The 22,446-nt window shown below is 29.9% G+C and overlaps 2 protein-coding genes across 14 annotated transcripts in view; one reads left to right on the top strand and one right to left on the bottom strand.

Annotated features, from left to right (window-relative positions):
* The window catches only part of LOC130890759 (60S ribosomal protein L44), a 315,570-nt gene extending 304,831 nt beyond the window's left edge, over positions 1 to 10,739 (bottom strand). Inside the window, exon 1 of the mRNA XM_057795058.1 lies at positions 10,731 to 10,739. Within this exon, the coding sequence (XP_057651041.1) occupies positions 10,731 to 10,732 (2 nt within the window). The 5' untranslated portion in view covers positions 10,733 to 10,739. The remainder of the gene's footprint in view (positions 1 to 10,730) is intronic.
* LOC130890745 (interference hedgehog-like) overlaps positions 1 to 20,179 on the top strand; it is a 116,901-nt gene extending 96,722 nt beyond the window's left edge. For 4 of the 13 annotated variants that reach the window (XM_057795024.1, XM_057795022.1, XM_057795025.1 and 1 more), the window contains 10 exons: positions 3,096 to 3,177; positions 4,049 to 4,278; positions 4,507 to 4,942; positions 5,881 to 6,412; positions 8,459 to 8,755; positions 10,539 to 10,704; positions 11,847 to 12,066; positions 12,207 to 12,383; positions 12,472 to 12,617; positions 16,203 to 20,179. In XM_057795024.1, coding sequence (XP_057651007.1) covers positions 3,108 to 3,177; positions 4,049 to 4,278; positions 4,507 to 4,942; positions 5,881 to 6,412; positions 8,459 to 8,755; positions 10,539 to 10,704; positions 11,847 to 12,066; positions 12,207 to 12,383; positions 12,472 to 12,617; positions 16,203 to 16,448 — 2,520 coding nt within the window. In that variant the 5' untranslated portion in view covers positions 3,096 to 3,107 and the 3' untranslated portion in view covers positions 16,449 to 20,179. Of the gene's footprint in view, positions 1 to 3,095; positions 3,178 to 4,048; positions 4,279 to 4,506; positions 4,943 to 5,880; positions 6,413 to 8,458; positions 8,756 to 10,538; positions 10,705 to 11,846; positions 12,067 to 12,206; positions 12,384 to 12,471; positions 12,623 to 15,196; positions 15,232 to 16,176 lie in introns of all 13 variants that reach the window. The other 9 variants (XM_057795028.1, XM_057795027.1, XM_057795029.1 and 6 more) reach the window with 4 other exon arrangements.
* The last annotated feature ends 2,267 nt before the right edge of the window (positions 20,180 to 22,446 follow it).

Here is a 22,446-nt window from a genome sequence, read left to right as displayed (position 1 = left end):
ATATGAATACTTTAATCAACTCACTTCCAATCTACCAGTGTAAATTTCAACAGAATATCGCGATAAATTATAATTAACTGTTTCAGTAGATTCTTTCAACACTTTCAATAATTACCCTACTCATTTATAACGGAAATATATCTGTATCAAAACAAGAACGGGAAAGTGTACTTCGATTCCTCAAAAATTAGAATGTTTCTCTCATATATTAAAGTTCCTTTAAGAAGAGTGCAATCTCTTTAACAAAAGTTCTGGTAACAACAGTTAATAAACAAACCAAGTGGACATTTAATTACTAAGTATTGATGCCTTACATTTCGATGGATGAGAACTACCATATGCTTTTGATTGAAAAAATGTGGGGCAATAACCAAATTCAAGTTTAAAAGATTCCCCAGTCTAAATAAGCTCCTGCTGCTTGACCCAAAGCAAAAATTTGTTTTTTACAAAAAAATAGAAAAGGAAACAAAGTCTTTAAACATATATATGAGAGTAGGAATTGATTTTTAGTTTAGAAGGGCTCAAGTAAACTAACTTTATGCGCTTAAACATGATTAAAATCTAAAAATTTTTATACCCCACATTTTCATGATTAAAATATTTATTCCAATTTTAATTTCAAAACTATTGAAAGTTCCCAAAATAATAAAAGCAGCGCTACTAAAATTGAGTAGTCAAGTAAGAAGAAAGGAGGAGAGGAGAAATTATGAATACATATTGGTGATAAGGTACCAGCAAAGAAATAATTAAATTACCTACGTGGTGGTTTTGAATATTCGTATCTTAAAAACTAAACTTCCTTCGTAGGCAAAACCTTCTCTTTAACCCTCGATACGCAATTCAATACACCGACGTGATATTTTATAGAAACCCCACATTTGACACTGACATCCCCATAGGAAGCGATTTAAATGAACTGCATATCTATGGGTACTCAACTTTTATCTGTCTTCGGAATCATTTTAAAGTATTATTTTCCGTTTCCGTTGAAAAACGAGTGGACTATATAGATTAAAAGATATCATTTCTAGTACCAAATTGTTAACAACATTTAATTGATCAAAATTTTGAAGTAAATAGTTTTCCATTTACGCTACAGGGTGTTTCAAAAAGTGTGACGAAATCGGAAAGCATTCTTATAACAACATAGACTGAAAAAGTTGTTATATTTCCGCTAAATTGCGTTATCTGAAACATAAAGATAATCTGATAATTGATAACCTAATATAGGGTGGGCCATCTCATTCTTGTATTTCGGTCTTTATCAAAATATCTAATATCATAATTTGTTTATCTATCTAATCTAATTAAATCTAATTACTAAATAGAAGAGACCTAATATAGAAAAAAAATTCAGTAACACAATCACATAGAAAGGTCTGAGTAATAAGGCCTACCTTTACTTTTTCCATTTTTTCTTGTTTTCGCCCTCATTTTTCCAGTCTGTCACATCCACCGTTCTCAAATCTCGAAATTACTCAAACCATATTTTCCTTGGTCATCCTCTTATTATTTTCCTATCCTCTAACCTTTTAGTACTCGTTTCACTATTTTATCTTCTTCCGTTCACTTCATCTTCTTTAACTCCGCCGTAAATCCTTTTAAGCTTTTTACCTTTCTAGTTTATTCAGCTTTTTTATATTCGTATAGGTAAATAACGGTGTAATTATTGTTTGGTTTATTCTTATTTTAACTCCTCATGATATATATTTTGAGTTTTGACATTTTTGATACTCTTGCTGCCTTTGCTTTTCTCTTTTCTATTCCCATTTCTTTGTCTCTTTTCTTTTCTTTGTCTCCCAAATATTTGAATTCGTAATCCGGTTTTCTCACTGTCTTTCATTACATTTTTTTTTTCGTTGATCCCTATGCCATATTCTGGATGTTTAAATGTCAGAAGAATTTAGATCCGTTATTCCCAAAGTGGTCCAGGTGAACCACAAGAGATACACGGGAGACTTGACGGGGGTCTACGTTGGTTTCGATAATGAAGAACTAAAATGTTGTTCACTCGTGAAAACTTGCCGTTGCCGCGCCGGCCGCTGTCACTTCTACAACGCTAGTTTATGAACTTGTTTGACTCTTCTCCAAACTAAATACGTCAAGGATAAACGTTACTCATTTGTTTCCGGAATTCTTGTCGCAGGCAAAACGCCTTGAGATATTCAGACATTCGACAACATTTCGATCGCGTTTCCCTCTTCATATCTTGCTGAAAAAAGTTTTAGTGCCGTTTCAAACTTATTAAAAAAGGACCTGATTGAATACCACAGAACGGGGAGATTTGCGGTTATTCCTTACAAAATTCGAGCCAAATATTGATAATTTGTTGTCAATTCATCAAGTACATCCCGCTAATTGAAATTATAATTTTTTTTGTAATTACCATTCTAGAAGTTATATTACGTGATAAGTGTTGAATTTTGATAATTTATATATTTGTATAAATACCTACAACACAAATAAATATACTGTATTTTTTTTACAACCCGCAATGGGAAGTTTTCTAAATAAAATTTAAGAGAATTGATTGGTTCTTGCACTGTGAGTCACTATAGATTTCAAAAAACTAAAATTGGATGGAGTCACTTTTTCGATTCCCCAACTTTGCTTTTTTGGTATCGATTCACAGCAAAAATCAATAAAATATTTAATTGTGAATTTGTTTAGTTGATTTTATTATTAAATACTTAACTCTACCAAGCAATCAATTCTAACCTTTTTTTTTTCGAAAACTGTTAATTCGTTGTTGAAAACGCAAGTTTCCACAGATAGATGTAATCTTCACTTTTTGGAGTCTAGATAGAGAAAAACAAAACATTATGACTTTATAGTATTAAATCCATCCTGCAATAGCAAAAATATGGCAAAACCCAATAAATACAGATTTTAAGAGGGGCATTACTGGATTTTCTACTATGCCCACGTTTATACAAGATTTTATAATTCAATAAGTTTCATAAATTTATTTTTCGATATTTGATCCATGTTATTATGTTAAACAATTTATCTAATCGTAAAATCGAAAGAAATAGAAATGAATTAATTCACCAATCGCATGTTTACAATTAATTGTCATAATTTATTTTTAACAGGTATGCAGAAACATGGATGGAAACCATATTTTCAACATCGTCACTATTCTAGTGGTGATGTTCTTCGATACAGTGATATTAGGTAAGGATAGGTTGAAAATATATTCTTTTTCAATGTTTTACTAGATTTAGTATTTTGTTCAACATTTTATGGGATGTTCCTAAATATTTTCATAACTCTTGGTTCTCCTCTTTGAGTATATATGTGTGTATAGATTTGGGGTCTCGTATACACTGCGATCCAAAAGATGTATTGTGTCCCTGTCTTGCTGCGATACTGGGGAACTTAGTGTTTCCGGCTGATGCGTTAATCGTTTAAAAGTCTTGAATGTGGGATGGCTTCAATTGCCAGATATCTTCGCTATCTATTTCAAGCGCTTCCAGGTGTAGTGCTGTGGAGTTCTTTAATGTTTCACACAGAGAATGTGGATAGACGTGTCGTCCTCTCAGCAACAAAATCTGCACGCCGCATAATCTGCTAAGTCTAACATCTTCAGGTGTTTGTTGAGACGACAATAGAACTCCTGTAGGTTGTCCCAATAGTTGTTTGTGCTTATATCTTTCTTCTTTTCCAGTGCTTTTCCTATTATACCACAGAAGGGCTCGGGTCCCATGAAGGGACTCGCTATAGCGAGTTTATCAGCTACTTCATTTCCCTTTGTTCCGGTATGTCCCGGAATCCATTGTAGGGTAATTTTATTTTTCTTGCCTAGCTCGTTTGATTTTTCTAGGCCTTCCAAAACGAGTTTGGATTTTATGATATTAGAGCTTAGAGCTTTAATGACTGCTTTACTATCGCACAGGATTATTTTCTCCTGTTTGCGATATTTCTTCTCTAGATTGAACTCCTCTTTGAGTAAATTCACAATCTATTCTGCCTTCAACATATTTCCTGTAAAACAGTCAATAATCGCTACTATGCTAAAAATATAATGATATTTTTTCTTGTTTAGACGCTATGTATATGGTTTCGAATCCAGAACCTATAGCGTTTCCCGAAGGTTTTGAAACGGCTTTGACGTGCGATATGAATATAGAACCAGATAAATTTGAATGGAAATTTTATCCAACTGACAGTCCGTACAACTCGAATGCTTTCATTGATCTTAGCAATTCTACATTCCATCTTATATCTGAAAATAGATATAATAAACAGAGAAAAAAGTCTACCCTTATGATACAGGTAAGAATAATATAAAAAATATACTCCTTTACAGCTTAAACATTGAAATTTTTACTTGGAGCCTAGATTAAGAGAAAAAATTAGAAGCTGACCAATCAGAGCCCTTTAAACCTTTTTCATTTTCATATTAAATGAATATCTTATGAAGTCGCCAAACATTAGTTTAACTTGAAAATTTCTAAAAATTTTATTGAAACGACCATCCACAAAATTAATTTTATTTTTAAGGTGAGCGGCCCCCATATAGCTGGTGATTACCAGTGTTTAGCTTATTATGGAGCTTACGTTGTAGCTTCTATACCGTGGAGGCTCACTATAGCCCAATTGAAAGAATTTCCTAGACAAGACAGTATCGATACTACGGTTACAGTTGGTAACACAATAATCTGGAGATGTTTAGTACCTGAATCAAATCCGGAAGCTTCTATAGAATACCTAAAGAAAGGAGAATTAGTGAATTATCGTTATCAGAAAAATCAGACAAAGTCATTAATATTACCTAATGTAAATGCGGATGATACTGGAATTTATACTTGTAGAGCAACAAATACTATTAAAAATGTCGATTCATACGCTCATTTGAACTTGAGAGTTGTGAATAACGCACCTCATAAATCACCCTATTTTATTTCTGAACCGAAGAAGACATATACAGTTCTAAAAGGTGAGTAAACTACAAAATCATTTTGCAAGTAGAGTAGAAACTAGCATTATATTCATTATAATAATTATAGCTTAACACCCTTAATGGGATCCTCTCTAGATCCTCTTGTTGGGGTGGATCAGTCCTACCGCAACAAATAATATCGAATAGAATAGAATAGGTTAGGCGAATTTGTTGTTGTGGTTGTCCACCTCGCAGGAAAATTATAAAATTTTTATATTTTTAAATAGAAATCCAACTGCTTCTGGTTGAGTTTTCAAAAATTATTCAGTCAAAAGAATTAATACCAAGGATCAAACCTTATAAATCATTTGTATATTGTTACGTCCAGTTTTTCTTTCTCCTTGAAGCTCAATAGTGACTCATGTATCAAAACTAATCATTGTTTATCAGTTTTACTATCAATTTAGTAATTGTCGAATATAAATTTATTATGTTACTCTATATATACTTCCACACTTGAATAGGTCTAAGAAATATAATAACTTATTCCATATTAAAAATGATCCTACTCTTTCGAAAGTCAAAGGTAAAGTCCAATCTCTTTCACTCGCGAATATACAAATAATATCGAATAGAATAGAATTTGCTGTTTTGGTTGTCCACCTCGCAGGAAAGTTATAAAATTTTCATATATTTAAATAGAAATCCAACAGTTTCTAGTTGGGTTTTCAAAAATTATTCAGACAAAAGAATTAATACCAAGGATCAAACCTTATGAATCATTTGTATACTGTTTATCTACTCTTTTAAGAAGTGAAATTTTTTCTGAATAACAATTACTTCCAGTTTTTCTTTCTCCTTCAAGCTCAATAGTGACTCTTGTATCAAAACTAGTCATTATTTTGCAGTTTTACTATCAATTTAAATAATTGTCCAATATAAATTTATTACTTCACTGTATATTTTTAAGCAGTTTAATTTCTATTATATTTTAGGTGATACAGTTTCTTTGGAGTGTTCCGCAGTAGGAAATCCCATCCCAAAAGTGGTTTGGTTCAAGAAAAATGGTCAATTACCTACAAACCGCATCAAAATGATCAACGGTAGTCTGATAATCAATAATGTTATATCATCAGACGAAGCCATCTATGTCTGTAACCATACCAACTCTTATGGTACCATATCCCGTGAAATAACTTTGATATATAATGAAGAACCTAGCATAGATTGTCCCACAAACAAAACGGATCCAAAGCAAGGAGAGTTTTTGGACTTGATTTGTACTGTTAGAGGTGTACCGCCACCGCATAACGCTTGGTTTCTCAACGGTTTTTCAGTATTGAATGATAGTTTGGTTGAAGTGAGGGACAATAGAATAAATTTTACTCGAGTAGAGAAAAGACATGCTGGTAATCTGCAATTATTTGCTAGGAATGTTGTGAAAACTGTGTACAGCAGTATAATGATAAGTGTAATCCCTTTGGGATCTATCGATACATTCATTGCACCAACAAGACCTCATAAAAAGTGAGTATTGTGAGTTGATTCTCATTAAAAATCATATTTACATAAATTTTATATGAAAATATTATAACGATTAGATAATCTAGTGAATTAGTTTATTCTTCCTTAAGTTGTCCTTCTCTGATATGGTACTACAGTTAATGATGTTAGGTTATTCTCCTTGGCTTCTTAATTTGTTCTTTTGTTATATAACTATGCAGCTTCCTTATATTCTGTAGTGTTTTATAAATTTTATGAAGACCTTTAGAGAATATTAGTGACTCGCATTGGCTATAAAAGTGGCGTGCCACAAGTAGAAGTAGTCAGTAATTATTAAAATGTCATGTTTTTACAGTGAAAGTAAAAAGTTGTAACATTTTTAATTTCTTTAATTGATGAATCCCAGGTTGTAGTGAAATTTGATATGTTTTGTGAGGTATTTAAATTATTTGAATATTTGAATACCTCAAAATAAATTTAATCTATTCTACTATATTCTATAAGTACTCACTAACCTACATATTATAAATTTGAATATTTTACTAAATACTTTTGCATTCAAAAAACCAAAAATTTACAATCAAAATTTCATTGTGTTTTTTTTATTTGAAGGTAAAAGAAGAATACACTATACATACATACTCTATATGTCTACGTAAGCAATACATTTGACTACCCAGATAGCACAAAACACATACCTAGTTACATTCTAGGAATATACATTCATCCCATGTATATCCAGATGTCATTCCATACATATATATCCAGATACCTATTATTTTTATACTTAATATATTCACCATGTACGTGTAATGGTTATTCATTAAATGTTCATTATATTTTTCTTAGGTATTTATGTATATATAATAGATATATAAATGCACCAAAAAGTTGTGTATATTTGATGTTGAAAAGATACCTTCTACTGTGAATAATCGTGTGGGTATTAGTATTTAATCAATATTTTATGTTTTTAACTAATATATGCACAGATGAATATACATACCTGATTATACCTGGAATTGTATATGAGACGGTGTATATATGTAGGGAATGTTATATGTATATATATGTTATATCCTGTCTTTATCTGGGTAATACTTATAAGTTGTTATACATTTTGTCTCATAAATTTTACTACTTGTATCATGAAAAAAATAGGGAAAAACTGATATAATATTAAATAAACAAATGTTGATATAAGTTTTAATTGAATAAATAGGAAATAAAATAAATATTTTTATTTAATAATAAACATTTTTGAAATATCCAAGTTTTTATGATAAAATATAACATGCTTCTACTTAACATAATTATAAACGTAACATAACCCTCTCTATTTCTGTAATAACAAAAATTATAATAAAAAAATAAAGTGAATTTTCAACCGAATATTACTCGGTTTACATGGTTGACATTTATAAGTAGTGTCTATTTATTCATGAAATATTTTTTTAGAATATCCATAAATTGGAATAGTATTTAGTGAAGTTTTCGTTAGTTTTTGAGATACAGGTTAATAAAGATGATCACAGCATTATTTGATAAATGTTAAATGCAATAAATATTAACAAAACTGAATATTGTAGTGTTTGATATATTTTTTAGTTCAGTGGAAAATTGCAAGAAAATATCATTGCATATAAAGTTACCGACCACCAAAAACATGATTCTGGCTTATTGAAATTTAACAAAATTTCTGATGTTATTTGAATATAAAATATCTAATTTAATATATTTCTCCTACCTATTTTCAACCTTTATCTCAAAACACACCTGGGCTCAATTATTTTATTCACAGAAATAAAGGTTATGCAAAAATCAAAGTTTATAACTTTAAATTTAAAATTTTTATATTTTTCTAAATACACCTAACAAATTCCTCTCCCTTTTATCGTGCACTGCTTTTATAACCAATCTGATGCAATTAAGAATAGTTCCAGAACTTTTTTTAAGACACTCCAGAATATTCGATAACGGTATAATCCTATAAAAACCAAGTTTCAGGTGATAAAAGAATAATCTTTCTAGTCTCTGATTTACTGGACTTTTAAACCTATACGTTTTCAGACACTCATCAAAACGACCTCCGAAGCGTCCCTCTAAACCCCCAAAGTTAATTCCGCCCAGCAAACCAGTAATAACTCGTATGGATGATGAATCAGTTGTTGTCCGTTGGAATGTTTCTCAAGATACGGGTTTGCCGATATCATTTTTTAAAGTTCAATATAGAGAATTAGGACCAGCCAATTCCAATGCACATAATGGAAGCAGTAGACCAAGTCGATGGAAAACAACAAATGTTGATATACAACCTAACATTAGAAATTACGATATTACCAATTTAAAGCCGGATTATATTTATAGGTTAGTAAAAAGAGTCTTTTTCACATTTAATAATAAGTTGGGACCAAACGGAAGTGCGATACTTGAAGATGACACTATTTTGATGTCGGCAGCATCTAGAAATTCTCATTTGAGATCCTCCAACATTTCGATTAATTTCTGCAAGGTTGTGCTGTATCACTACCGCACTAGTTCATATTCAATTCAATTTGATACTCAAACAGTTATCAAAGTAGTGATCTCCCATGTTATTGACTTGCAGTTGACATAGAAGTACTAAATAAAGTGCCACGTGATCAAAGTATTGAGACCTCAGTAAAAGCTACACCTCTTCATTAGCTCTTGATTACAAGCAAACGCCTAAAATGCGTTCGACAAAAAAGCTATAAAAGCTAAGATCTTACTTCCAGACTGAAGTTCATAAGATCTCTAGACTTGGAAGGCGAGCTGTTTATGTCAAAAACAGTTCTTTATAATAAATCTTAACACTGCAGTTGAACCCAATATCCATCTACATTAAGTATTATGGCTCTAAATAGGCTATACTACACACAGTAGCAGTACACTATTTTTGATATTTTTCAGTTAATGTCAAAAAGTTGACGAGGGTAGTTGTTCCATTTCCATTAGATTTTTAGCTAAATTATGATAAAAATGATGATATTAAAACAAAACGTATTGATTATATTACAGATTATTATATTAGTAAAAAGCAAATTTGGATTGAAATTTGTGCCAATAATACTTGTTTCTCCAGTATCTATATCGACCTGTGACTTATTTGAAATTGATATTGAGCTAATTTTTGACTTTTTCTTCTAATAAGAATGTGTCTTATTTAATTCTAAACATTTTGGTTCCTCCTGAGATCTTCGCTCATCGAAGATGCTGACATCCAGCTCATACCATACTTTTGGTGGTGTACCTAGTAATATTTGTGTTTTTTTGCTCAATGTTTCCTAGCATTCTTTCGGCAGGACCTCTCCACCAACATGTTGACTCAAGGTACTTGTGAAGGAACTGTTTCATTTCTGCTTGGTTATTGATTGGGTATGTTAATTATAGCATAATATGAATGCTACACCATCTCACTGCATCCTGAATATCTAGCTCTTCTCTAATATTCTGACTCTCATTTTATCTCTAAGGCTCCTTGAATCTTGATATAACGTACCTCCATATAACGATTTCCTCGATTTAACAAGTTTTTCGTAATCCTCTTGAATGCCCATAAGAGTCGGATGTAAAATGTACCTTCACTTTGCGAACTTTTTTTGAGAACAACCTCTTTATAACGACTTTTTAACTATCAAGAAAAAATATAAATACCTCTAATTAAAGAATTTTTTCAACCCAAAAACTTTATATAAAGTTCCCACCAATGTATGACTGTGAATCTCATAATATGTGATTCAAGTCGCGACAGGCTTCGACGTGTTTTTGTTCATAAAACAATCATTGTTGTTTGATTTGTTTACCTCTTTGATAATTTTAGACCAACGTAACCTCAACATAACAAACCTCAGTTCAACTAATTATTTCATATAACGAATATTAACTTGTCCCCTTCCGTTTAATCGAGGTTGCACTGTATACTTATCTTAGTATCTTTGTGAAGAAAATAATTAGGGGTTCAATTAACAAAGTTCGAATCCGATGAAAACTTTACTGGAGACTGAACCTACCATACATGTTTGTTGCTAATAAATATATGCAAGCTTATTTTTTTCTTCTATTTAAAATAAAAATTGTAACTGTACTTATGATACCTAAGTAAAATCATCAAAAATTTTAAATTTTCTAGATTCAGAATAGCAGCAGTTTATCAAAATAACGATAATAAATTGAGTCCCAACTCCGATAAATTCCACTTGGAAAGATACGATTTTGATGATAGAAATCCTCTTCCAACTCCAATTATAATAGAAACGGAAACTGTTAGTACCACTGCTGTCAAAATTCATTGGAAGGTGAGTTTTTTTACTAAAATTTTTTAATTTTTAGATATTCTATAATAACCATCTTGAACAATTTTTTTAACACATTTTATTTATATAAGTACATAGAGTGAATTCAACAGCAGATATAAAAATTGTAGAAATCGTAACTAGTGATCTACAATGCAAAAGATATAACGATGGGTTGGTGGAGATGGTTTGTCTCTAAAATTCTACATGTTAATTACTTAACATTTAAAACTTCATTAAACCACACTATTAACAATGTCGTAATTATAATTTTGATAAATATATCACTTTATTTAAAACTTCTATCACTTTTACATATCTCCAATATTTAAGTAATTTCTAATATTGTGGCTACTGCCTTATATTCACTGTTGCAAAACCTTCCAGAAACATCTAAATAGATTAATGTTTACCTAATAAATGGAGCCACCTACAATTTTTTTGTAATTTCCACTACATTAACTTATGACTGGCGTGTATCTGTTACATTATTTTCAAGCAGATTTTTACCATAAAGACTAAAAGTATGACTTTCCAAACGTTAACCTACTTTCTTAATTGAAGAATAACAATAATGCTCAATTTAAAAAGCTGCTTAAAATAATATCCTATTGATGTTTGTTAGTCAACAAGAAAATCAAGAAAGGAAGTAGCAGTATAAATTAGTTGTTATAGCAAAGAAGGTTAAAAAGACATTGGTCTGAAGATCTGTAAGATAAACTCTCAAAGAACCTTTAAGGAACGATACCTGCCACAAGACACTTATCTGCATCATACCACATACTTATTACTCGATAAAGGTATACTGTAAATGTGCAAATAAAGAAGAAACATGAACTATATTTTCTATATGTTGTTGATACTTACATATATAATTCAAATATGTTTTCTAAAATAGTTGAATGTTGGCTGCGATACTTAACAACAATATTGATTCAACCTTAAATGATAGGCGTGGACTTTTTTAAATAAAATTTCTTTGCATACAATTTCTATTGGTGGCTCCATACCTCATTTGATGAGTGATCACAACATTAAATAATTTTTATTCAAACCAGTAGTTCCTCTGATTAGCGCTTTCTACCAAACAAATCTCTTCAGCTGTATAGTACTAGTCTACATATTAAATAATGTTGTTATTTCAGTGTGACAACCCCAAAAACGTTCAAATAGATGGTTTTTATATTAGTTTTATATCAGCTTCCACTGCTGGAGATTATATGAAAGCTACTGCCGATGGGAAAGATACAAGAGAATATGTTATAACACATTTACAGCCTGATTCGATTTACGATGTGAAACTGCAAAGTTTTAATTCTAAATATGCTAGTGACTTCAGTGGAATTATGAAAGCTAAAACTGGTGGTAAGTTAGAGTAAATTTATTTTTGATATGTCACCAAGTCAATAAGTATTTAAATTTTCTCCTGTGGCTAAGTTTTTTTGAAAAGTTTGATATATTTTATTCTGTCAGAAGAAACCAAATAATTTTTTTGATTATTTCAGCACTTCAATTAGTTTCGACCACAACCACTCAACTTCCAAGTCAACCAACATCGAGAGGAGAAAAATCCGAATTCAGTTTATATGTAATTGTTGCTGGTGTTGTAATTGGATGTGCACTACTAGTTTGTGCTATTACAGTTATATTCGTTTGTAGAAAATGGCAACAGAAAAAATCTGGTAATTTATCTTATTCAATACTCTAGTGAATTATCAGAAGTTTCGAATCAATAAATACGTTACTTATTTCACTGTTATTAAATTTCAGTTGACAATAGAGACAAAACGATAGGAGAGGATCATACTCTTCAATTGGACGGTAACGAATATGTTGTAGTTAGTCCAAAATCAAACGGTCATACTCCCAATAGGATAACAATCACCGCTAATCCGCTCGCTGACGCGGACAACAAGGTGAGGTACATATTATTTTTTATATCTTTTTTTCATTAGGTTAAGTTCATTTAGATGATTAGATTGATTCATTGGTTTTTTTATTTCATTTTAGAGGTCATTGCTTTAGAATGTAGCATCATATACATACAACATGCAGTATAATAAACAATCGGATATTATATTCAGTATTACTATTTTTATTTGTTTAAGGATAATATCAGTACATCTAATCAATTTTTTTAAAAATCGAGAAATTAAATTTTTTATATCCTTTAATATTTTTATTAGTTATACATCTTACATGGAGTAGGTACATCAGCCAATAATAAAAGTTTATTAATATGCTAGAAACAAGGCGTTCAGCTCATTATGTTTACATGAAAATACTTTACATTCCATGACATCTTAGTTCTTTTGAATCTAACTAGAACTATTAATTGTATTTCAAGCTACAAAATAATAAAAAGTTTCAAGCGAGTTTATGGGAATTAAAAATCTTATTTGAACTGATCTACTAGAAACTTTCAAAAATCACTATATCAAAAATGAATAGACATTACCCCTACTCCTCCAAACCAACTACTTGAAAACATAATGTCAGTTTTATGTTATAACAAAATATGGCTTTTGAAATCTGTTTTTGCTTAAATTTTGATATATTGAATTCCTAAACACTAATATCAAATATTTCTTTAAAGTCTACAGCAGTGTCCTGTAAACTGGATGGAGGGACGACGGGACCTCCCCCAAAGCCAAACAATATAATAATGTTCTATAAAAAAATGAAATAATTTTTATCCTGCAAGATTTAATTGTATTAATTGTATAATAAATTGCATAATAAATTTATTTTTGTAAAGCTACAGTTAGCACTCGGAAGGTCCAAAACAACACCTTTCAAAAACATTGTTAACCCCTTAAACTCCCCGTATGTTCCGTGGACTTATGTCCTCAATCTCAACTCCCGAGAAATATTCTGGGCAAACAACTAGTCTACAGTAGTTACAAATTATTTTTTTTTTAAATTTTACAAAGTATAACGTTATAAAAAACTTTACTAAAAAACGTAATTTTATAATAGAATATCTTTAGAAAAAACATGATATCAGATCATAACATTCGTTCCTAGTTAAGGAAGTTCAATTTATATTTTCCATAATTGCCCGTTCTCTCAAATGTTTTAACGTCTATTAATTATTAACGGATAGAATTTCTATAATTTGAACAATTTTTTCACTACCTGTTTAACTGAAAAGCAAAAAAGATTCATAAAATTGTTATTCCAAATCCATTTATTTCAATTTTTTAGATTCATATCTCGGTTTCCACTAAAAGCATATTATTAGATATAATCAGGGTTATAGAAAAAGTATTCCCTCGACGAAAACATTTTTTGAAGCTTATGATCATTACCAATCTTGGATGGTAAAGAATTGTTTTGCTGTAAAGAAAATTACTACTTTCCTATTATAATCAACTGAAAAAATTAGATCTAAAATGCTAGAGTACGAGGCTCACATGCGGAAGGTCCCAGGTTGAAGTAGCGCTGATGCAATTTTTTATTTTTCTACTTATGTAATAACAATTATTTGTAGGTGGCATTTATATATGCCGAAGAGAAGAGTGGACAAATTTGTCTGATGTTTTGTTAATTTTTTCCAATCTTGTGTTAAATGTTGAAAATATCAATAAATATATATTTTAAAAGGAAAATTACCATTAAACTTCTGATGTTGATAAAAATAATTATGTATATATATTTTTAAAAAACCACATTCTTAGGGAGATACAATCCTTTGAGTAAATTGAGAACCACTTTTTCTACGAAACAGTTACTATTATGGAGAGAAAATTTAAATAATTTGAAATTTTCCATCACTGTAAAATATATCTATACCTTTTAGTAAATTGAAAACGGTGCTATATATAGATTAACTACATGGAAACCTTTTTGTATAGAAAGTCTATGTCGATAACTTGGATTATCGAAACCAGTGAATTGTGATTCTTGTTGTAAAGATAGTGGTAAACAAGGTGGTCAGTATGAATATTACCAACGCTTCCAGAAATTACAATTTGGTTTTAAAGGATTGTACTTCCCATATTCCATTTATAAAAAAAATAATTGGAGAATTATCTTTATTTTTGAATATACAGCTACAAAAATCGATATCCATAATTCTATACTACTACCAAATGTCTGGTAAATAGTATTATCTAATTATGTTCTGAGTAATACCGATTGTTTTATTTTGCTGAGGTTATATTGATTATTTCTTCATTTATTGTCTAATTTTTTTTTGAATTCTCATTATTATCATTATTGCAACTGTAATATTGGAAAACCAAAAATATTAACATTATTTCAATAAATTTCCATTTTGTAACAATAATGATTAAACTCGAGATAAAAATAGATGAAACACCAAAGAACGTGAACATATGTATCATACAGAATGTTACAAAAAAATCTAATTATTTAGCAATAGTGTTAAATGATTTTATTTTTGGGTTTTCGGTGAAATTGATAAGTTATAAACAGCATCAAATTGTTTTTTGTGTATATCCTTGTATTACAAATATTTATATTTACTTAGTAGTGGCTCAAACCAGCTCCTCTTGCTTTGCGATGGTAATGAAATCATTATATACATGCATGTTGTTTTCTTTATCTTCAGCGTACTGTAATGGCGACATCTCTTTATCGCAAGTGCATAACAGCCTAAGTCCTTTAAGTCTGTATGTGCTTATATATTAAGAAGGAACAGACAAATATTTAGTCTTATCTTCATTAAGAGTACCATAAATTATATGACCACCTGATTATAAGAAATATAATTTAAAATCGGACGAAAGCAAAAAATCAAAGTACTTCTTATTGTACACTTTTTCTCATAAGTGAAAAATAAGGGACATACCGCTATTTAAAGAGGTAAATTGGAAATATTTTTTCTGCCAAATGGTTGTAATTACACAGTTTAGATTTTGCGATAACTAATTTCATGTTATCTTACTTATTATGTTATCACTTTAAACTACCCCATAAGAATAAAGAGTTAAGGATCTTTGGTATATAGTTGAAAAAATATTCTCAATTTAGTTTTAAAAGTGTACCCGAAGAAGTATCTTTTTTTTTAGCATACTATCAGCTCCATAAATTCCTATAGGTACATAATTCTGCAACGCCTTTGTTTATGAAAAGTGCCTGAATAATAAATATACGTTAATAAAAAAGTATTCCTTCAATCATAGTGTACAAAGTCGTCTAACCTACAGAGCTTATGAGAGGAAATAGTGGATTATCTTGGAACAACTTCATCTGTCAATGGTACCGAATACAAATTTTAGAAACAGTATTTCAGAATCAGTTATTTTATAAAGTTAATATGAGGTGCGATTAATTGGTACAATTTGAAACCGAAGTAAATAAAAGCTATCAGTTATTTGAACTATATAAAGGACTTGGACTTCTACATTTTTTTGGCTTTGAACTAACTACTAATAGCTATGTTTTTGTTTTGCTTATTGTTTTTTATTACTCACTACTAAACCTAGGTTACTTTCATCTTATTTCCAGAAATTTCTAGCTCGGTTGTTTTCCAGAATCAGAACATGATAGAGATGTCTTGTTTGAGTGCTCATTCGCAAAATAATAACTGCGCAAGCGCCACTGTCCGTCAAGAATCCACATCCGGCTCAGGAGGGGTCCCTCGGAACCATGACAAGCCCCCCTCATCGCCTATCAACTCGAAAGAGCGAAAGAAGAATATTATAGATAAAAGTACTAATAGCAGAAATAAAAACATATCTGTCGAAAACGTTTCTTCTTCCGGGGAAAATTACGTTTAATAGACTTGTGTTACTTTATTTGTGATCAAAATATCGTGTGATTTCGTCTTTAGATTTTAGTTTTTGCAGAAAATATTAGACAGAGTATAATTAATTCAAAATTCAATTAAATAGATTCTAATTTTATCATTATTTATAGCAATTTCATTAGTGCACGACTGATCTGTGTTGGTTTCATAAAACTGATTGAACGACATTTTTCATAAATTATTAATTACATTTTATCGAAGTTATATAGCTAAGTATGTTATTAAATCATTATAAATAAGTTATTAAAAAACAGACTGGAAAACAAGATTGAATGACAGTAAAATAGATTTTAAAAAGTCAGTTTTTGCACGTTAATGACTGGTTTCATAATACATTTAAAGGAAACTTTGTATTTAAAATTTCCATTAATAGTCGAGCGTTTCTTAATTGACATTTAGTCTTAATGTTACTTTAATTTGAACTTTAAGTTAAAGTCAGAAATGTTTCACTTTAGCACATTAAGTCTCCTTTAGTGGTAAACGTCAAATACAAACGTATGATATGTTTGAATTCTAATCTGACCCAGGCGTCTTTTTGATAAAATCTTTTAGTAGGTTACAGCGGATACCGCATTAAGAGATGAAAATTTATACAATAAATCTATTAAAAGAACAAGGAACGTTGTAGAAATAAAAAATGTGTATCAACCATATACATAAAACTTTTTAAAAATGATAAAAATTGAAATTAAACGCTAAAATCAAGTCAAAAAAAATGTTAGTCTCAAAACAACACTCACTTCTACATTTCAGTTTGTTTCTTTTTCTAACTATTGCAAAAGGACAGAGTATTGTCAACCTCCTTTTAATGAAGGAACCTTCACTTGAGAGACCGTTACAAATCGATTATTATTCATTTCAACAACTAAGTTAAAGGAACCTTCAAAGTACTAGTTGGGGATTATGAAACCGGTCGTAAGCATTATTGGGTTTCCTTTTTGGCTAAAAACTCATCATTTACTTTGCTCGTCTTGATATTTCTAATACATTGCAAGCTGCATTGTACGAGGGCCGTTTTTTTATTCGAACTCCGATCGCTCCGTGCAGACGCTACGCAGGCATGCGCTGTAGGTGACTGCGAAGCTCTCGCACTACACACTCCTCCATTTTAGACATTCCGACCTCAGTCGGCGTTGTGCTACAGCCACGTAAACATGTCCGCCATTATTGATGCTTCCACTAAGTGTGAATTGCAAAGAGTGATTCGTTTTCTACAGGCTAAAGGCCATAGTGCTGCAGAAATTCTTAGGTGAATGAGTCGTGTGTATGGGGAAAACTTCATGAGTGATGGTGTTGAGCGTGGATAGTGTCGAATGTTTAAAGATGGCCGTAATAATGAACATGATGGTCTGTTTTGTACTCTAGTTGAATTCATTGGCGGCAACATTCTTTAAAAAGGGTATTGAGAAGCTTATCCGCAGATATGACAAATGCCTCATCTCTTCGGTGATTATGTCGAAAAGTAACCGTAAGTGTACTAATCTTTTGGTAATAAAACTATTGTTTTATATGAACTTGTCTTTTATTTATAGACTATCGGAAAATGAAAAAATAGGCTCTCGTAACATCAACAATCGAGGAAATTTCTTCAACCTCGTTAGAATTTGGAACTTTCCTCTTGTCTTCCTGAAGGTCTTAAAGTGACAAAATTGCAGAACATTGGCCCAATTATTACGGGCTACTGTACTGGTAGTATGTCTAGTATAAATCTTAATGGTTCCAGAAGTTTAATTTATATGTTGAAAAGCAATTTTTTAAAAAAGATTCCTTGTTACCTCTTTTGTTAGATTATAGCCAAAGTCATTTGAGTAAATGCCAACTTTTTGACGTGTAAAAATAAATTTTATCGCATATTTGAGTGTACAGAATATGATTTTTTTCTAGTTATGATATTATTTGAGTGAACATATTCTAATGACCTGTTTATGGTGCCAACAAGCAGTATATCGATGATAATAAAAATAGTTTTTAGTCATATAGCTCTAAGAGTATTTTTTCGAGTTGTTCAAGGCTGATAGTGACGTTTTCGTTTTATGTTTTTTTTAATTGTATATTTTTAAATTGTACATATTTTTATGTATATACTGATTATTCGAATCTTAAAAATGTACGAACGTGAATAATGTGTCAAATTTGATGTAATAGTTTTAATTTTCAGACTGCTTTGAAAGTTATTATTAATTTGTCTTCCATACTTAATTTGTAGTTACTCATAATTTTTTCAATGATGAGTTTCGAATCACGGAAAGTTTGTTGGAGAATAATTTTTATACTGTATGTGAATATGTGCTTATCTGACAATTGTAGCTTGTTTGATCAATATAAGCTTTTTCGCTTACGAAATGGATCAATTGTTTACAGACTTAAATATGAAAATTTAATTGTTTAAATTGGTATTTCATACAGAAGTTATAAGTATCCATAAATCAGTAAGACATAGAATCGTGTCGTTTTAATAATTTCAAAAATCTTGTTTGTAGAAATATTTCAACTAAAAAATTGTTGATGTTTTTTCCAAAAAAAGAGCAACTAATTCGATAGTAATTGATTTATAACCTAAAGGGAGAATGTTAACAAGGAAATCCTTTTGGTTTATAGCTTAATCATTAATGTAATTGAAATGTTTCTAAAGTATGTATACTGGGCATTCGATTATAATTACAAGAATTTCAAGAGCAAATAATGATGCATACTTTTATGAACAACTTTCAATTTTAATAATAACTTCTGTCGATCTGATTCTAATTTGGATATGGATTTTTTTCATTCATTAACACCTTTCTATTAAACTTTCAATCTTTCTACTTCTACTTTCTACTCTTATCATGAGCTTCCCGATTTTGCTATATTTTACTAAACATTTTTTTTTCGAAATATAAAATTTTCTCACTGATTTTTGAAATTTTCTCTAATATTTTTTTAATAAAACTAGTTACTACTGACGACTAATAATTTTCAATTACATACATGCTGTTTTCATAGAAGTATATCAAAATAATGTTTATAAAATCCAAAAAAGTTTGACACTTTGTATTTGGTGTTATTATAAAAGACAAATTAATAAAATGTTCAGCATTGCCAACTTACGAACTGCAATAATAATTTTAATTTACCCTTTTCTTTTGTTAATTTAGTATGTAGTCAACAGTGTTCAAATTTAAAAACATCTTGTTCAAATAAATAGTATTTGGATACTCAAACTATTGTATTGCCAAGTTATGGAAGATGATATTTGGATGTTAGACGACGTAGACTTTTTAATAGTAGCCCATACTTTAAATAAAATTCTATTGAAGCTACAGGTGTTGGAGGAGATCCTGTAGAGTTTTTTTGTATTATTACTTCAATTGAACACGACTTTATTTTTAATAAATATAGAAAAAAATTGGTTCAATAAATGTGAATGTAATGAAGTAGTACTAATCGGACTAACTCGAATTATTATTGGAACCATGATTTTTAATTTTGGATACTGTTAAATAACCCCGAAACCTTTTATACACTGAAAAAGACTAAAAGATTTGCCATTAGCAATTAAGATTTATATTTATTTAACCACAGTATTAACTAGACAGCTAATATTATTCCTCTGTAGATTTTAGTAAGTATATTTTTGTATTACTGCAGTCCCCGGTATATATGTATATAAAAGTTGTGAATGTACTTAAAAGTGCCGTTTTTAATATATGAATGATTTTTTTACACATCGTTTTTATTTATCAACAACCAAAACAACTGTCTGATTTGCCTGGTATCGACAATGAGATTCTTTATATATTATTGGTAAAAAAATTTACTAATAATTTGATAAGAGGCTATTTGACACTGAAAATATACTACAAAGTGTCTTTCTATCAGTTAATACTTAAACTTAATTGGGTACAAAGTTTGCAATATGCACCAAATATATATAATTTTCGAAAATTTTTAATTTGTGATAATAACGTAGCCACTGGTGGTCACTTTGGTGAAATTACAAAGATTCCTTGACTATGTTTTTGAGTTTTCTGAGTGCAAATTTGCTCTTCAAACTATTTCAGAAATTTTTAATAAATTTTATAACTTGTAATAATTAATCTTTTCCAATTCAAAAATGGAATCAATTTTGTTCGAGCCTATAACAGCAACTTACCCAAAATAGATTTATAATTATAAATACCTTTTTGTGTCACATAGTTACTAGACATCAATCTACCTACCTAAGCTTTCGGTCTGGATTATCAGTAGCATTCTGCAACAAGTTCAGATCTATGCCTGTTAAAATACGTAAGTACGAGAAAGCTGCTTTCATAACCAATCCGTTTCTCTTTTGAATATTTTTGTAGTTTTTTTTTAAATATTAGTACACCAGAGTAATACGTAATAAATAAACCAAGAGAAATAAAAATAATCTAATTACTGTTTATAATGTATATACACTGAAACATTATTAAAAAGGTTTATAATAATTGCTTGAGTAAATTTAGTAAATTTTTATTATTATGTCTTATACAAAAAAAATGGACACAAACAAGAAAAATTCAAAAAAGCAACCAACAGTTTAAACATATATTAAAATATACACTAAAAAACAATATTGCATAACTTTTAAAAAAGTAAAAATCTTAACTTGCAGATGATGATATTTCATTCGGAATTATTAAATATCAATATCGTGGTGGAATAGGAAGGCCTTCAACTAATTTTTCAATCCCTTCTTATATCACATTGTCTAGTTACGTAATAGATTACTACTAGAATTCAAAGGGTTTTATTTGTATACATTCAGTATGCCCAAAGAGATTATCTCTTAGGAATCTAAAATTAATGTCCCCATTTTTCATAAGAACTGAGTATTATTCCAATCACTGATGAATTATGTTGAGTAATTGAAACTTATTTTAATGAAAATCTCCATTTCTAATCAACAAAACTAAAGTTATCATCTAGTATTGAGTAGAGTCGCCGATTTCTGTATTCCTCCAATTCAATTCAAACAAAAATTTTAATGATCTCAAATTCTTAATATAGATATATCTAACTATATTTTTTGAAAATAAATTTCCATAAATTTGGAAATTGACAAATATACTAATAAAATGATAAATAATTGGAATGTTGAAATTTGTAAAAACTAATTAAAGGCAACGAGCAAAATAACTACAAAAAATAGATATACTAGTAAAAGTTGTTGCGGGTATACTAGAGCTTACAGAGTCTTAGATTCTCAAAATGTCAAATAATTGTTAAAGGGGACACTAGTCTTGAGCACATTCACTATGCATAAATCCTTTAAAGAGAATCCTGCCTCTAAACCAGTTCATTGGAACATTAAACAAAATTAATCATCAGATTGCAGGTAGGCTAATTTGTGCAGTCTCTATTTAAATAATTTGATGATTTAGAGTTAGGTCACAAACTTGGGTCGGGTAGCACATTCACGCAAGCCATAATTTTAAAAATCGTTGATAAAGTTTTTTATGTAGCTTAAGTAAAGCATGGTTTTATTCATTTATTTCTTTCTAACAACTACACTTCAAAATCAGAGGTCTACGACCTCGACTTAATCCCAATTTAGCATCTTGCTTTCTCCTAAGTGGATTTATATCAGAACTACATTGTTTGATGTTAATGGGAAGGAGCCATCGCAATAATAAAAAGAGTTTTAAACCAACACCCTGCTGGCCGTGAGCATGCAAGTTATTGAAATTATAAAAATATACCTACGTGTAGGACACTCTTATGATATCTATTCAAGAAAATTTGCAACTTGATAATTTTTACGCAAAAAAATCAAAAAGTTCGTTGTTTTTCAAAATACAATAACATCAAAAATAATGAACTTTAAAGATTCTTTTCACTACCGAAAATTTGCAACTTATTGTTTGAATTTGCACCGTCGAAAAAATGCGATAATTTATAACGGTTTTTTCATAATTATTGAAAAATACGATCTTGGGGATCACTCTCTCGAAAGCGACTGTTGGACA

This window comes from Diorhabda carinulata, chromosome 2 (genome assembly GCF_026250575.1).
Source record: "Diorhabda carinulata isolate Delta chromosome 2, icDioCari1.1, whole genome shotgun sequence".
Taxonomy (NCBI): domain Eukaryota; kingdom Metazoa; phylum Arthropoda; class Insecta; order Coleoptera; family Chrysomelidae; genus Diorhabda; species Diorhabda carinulata.
The sequence above is the reverse complement of the archived record's forward strand: the minus strand, read 5'-3'. Positions and strand labels throughout refer to the sequence as shown.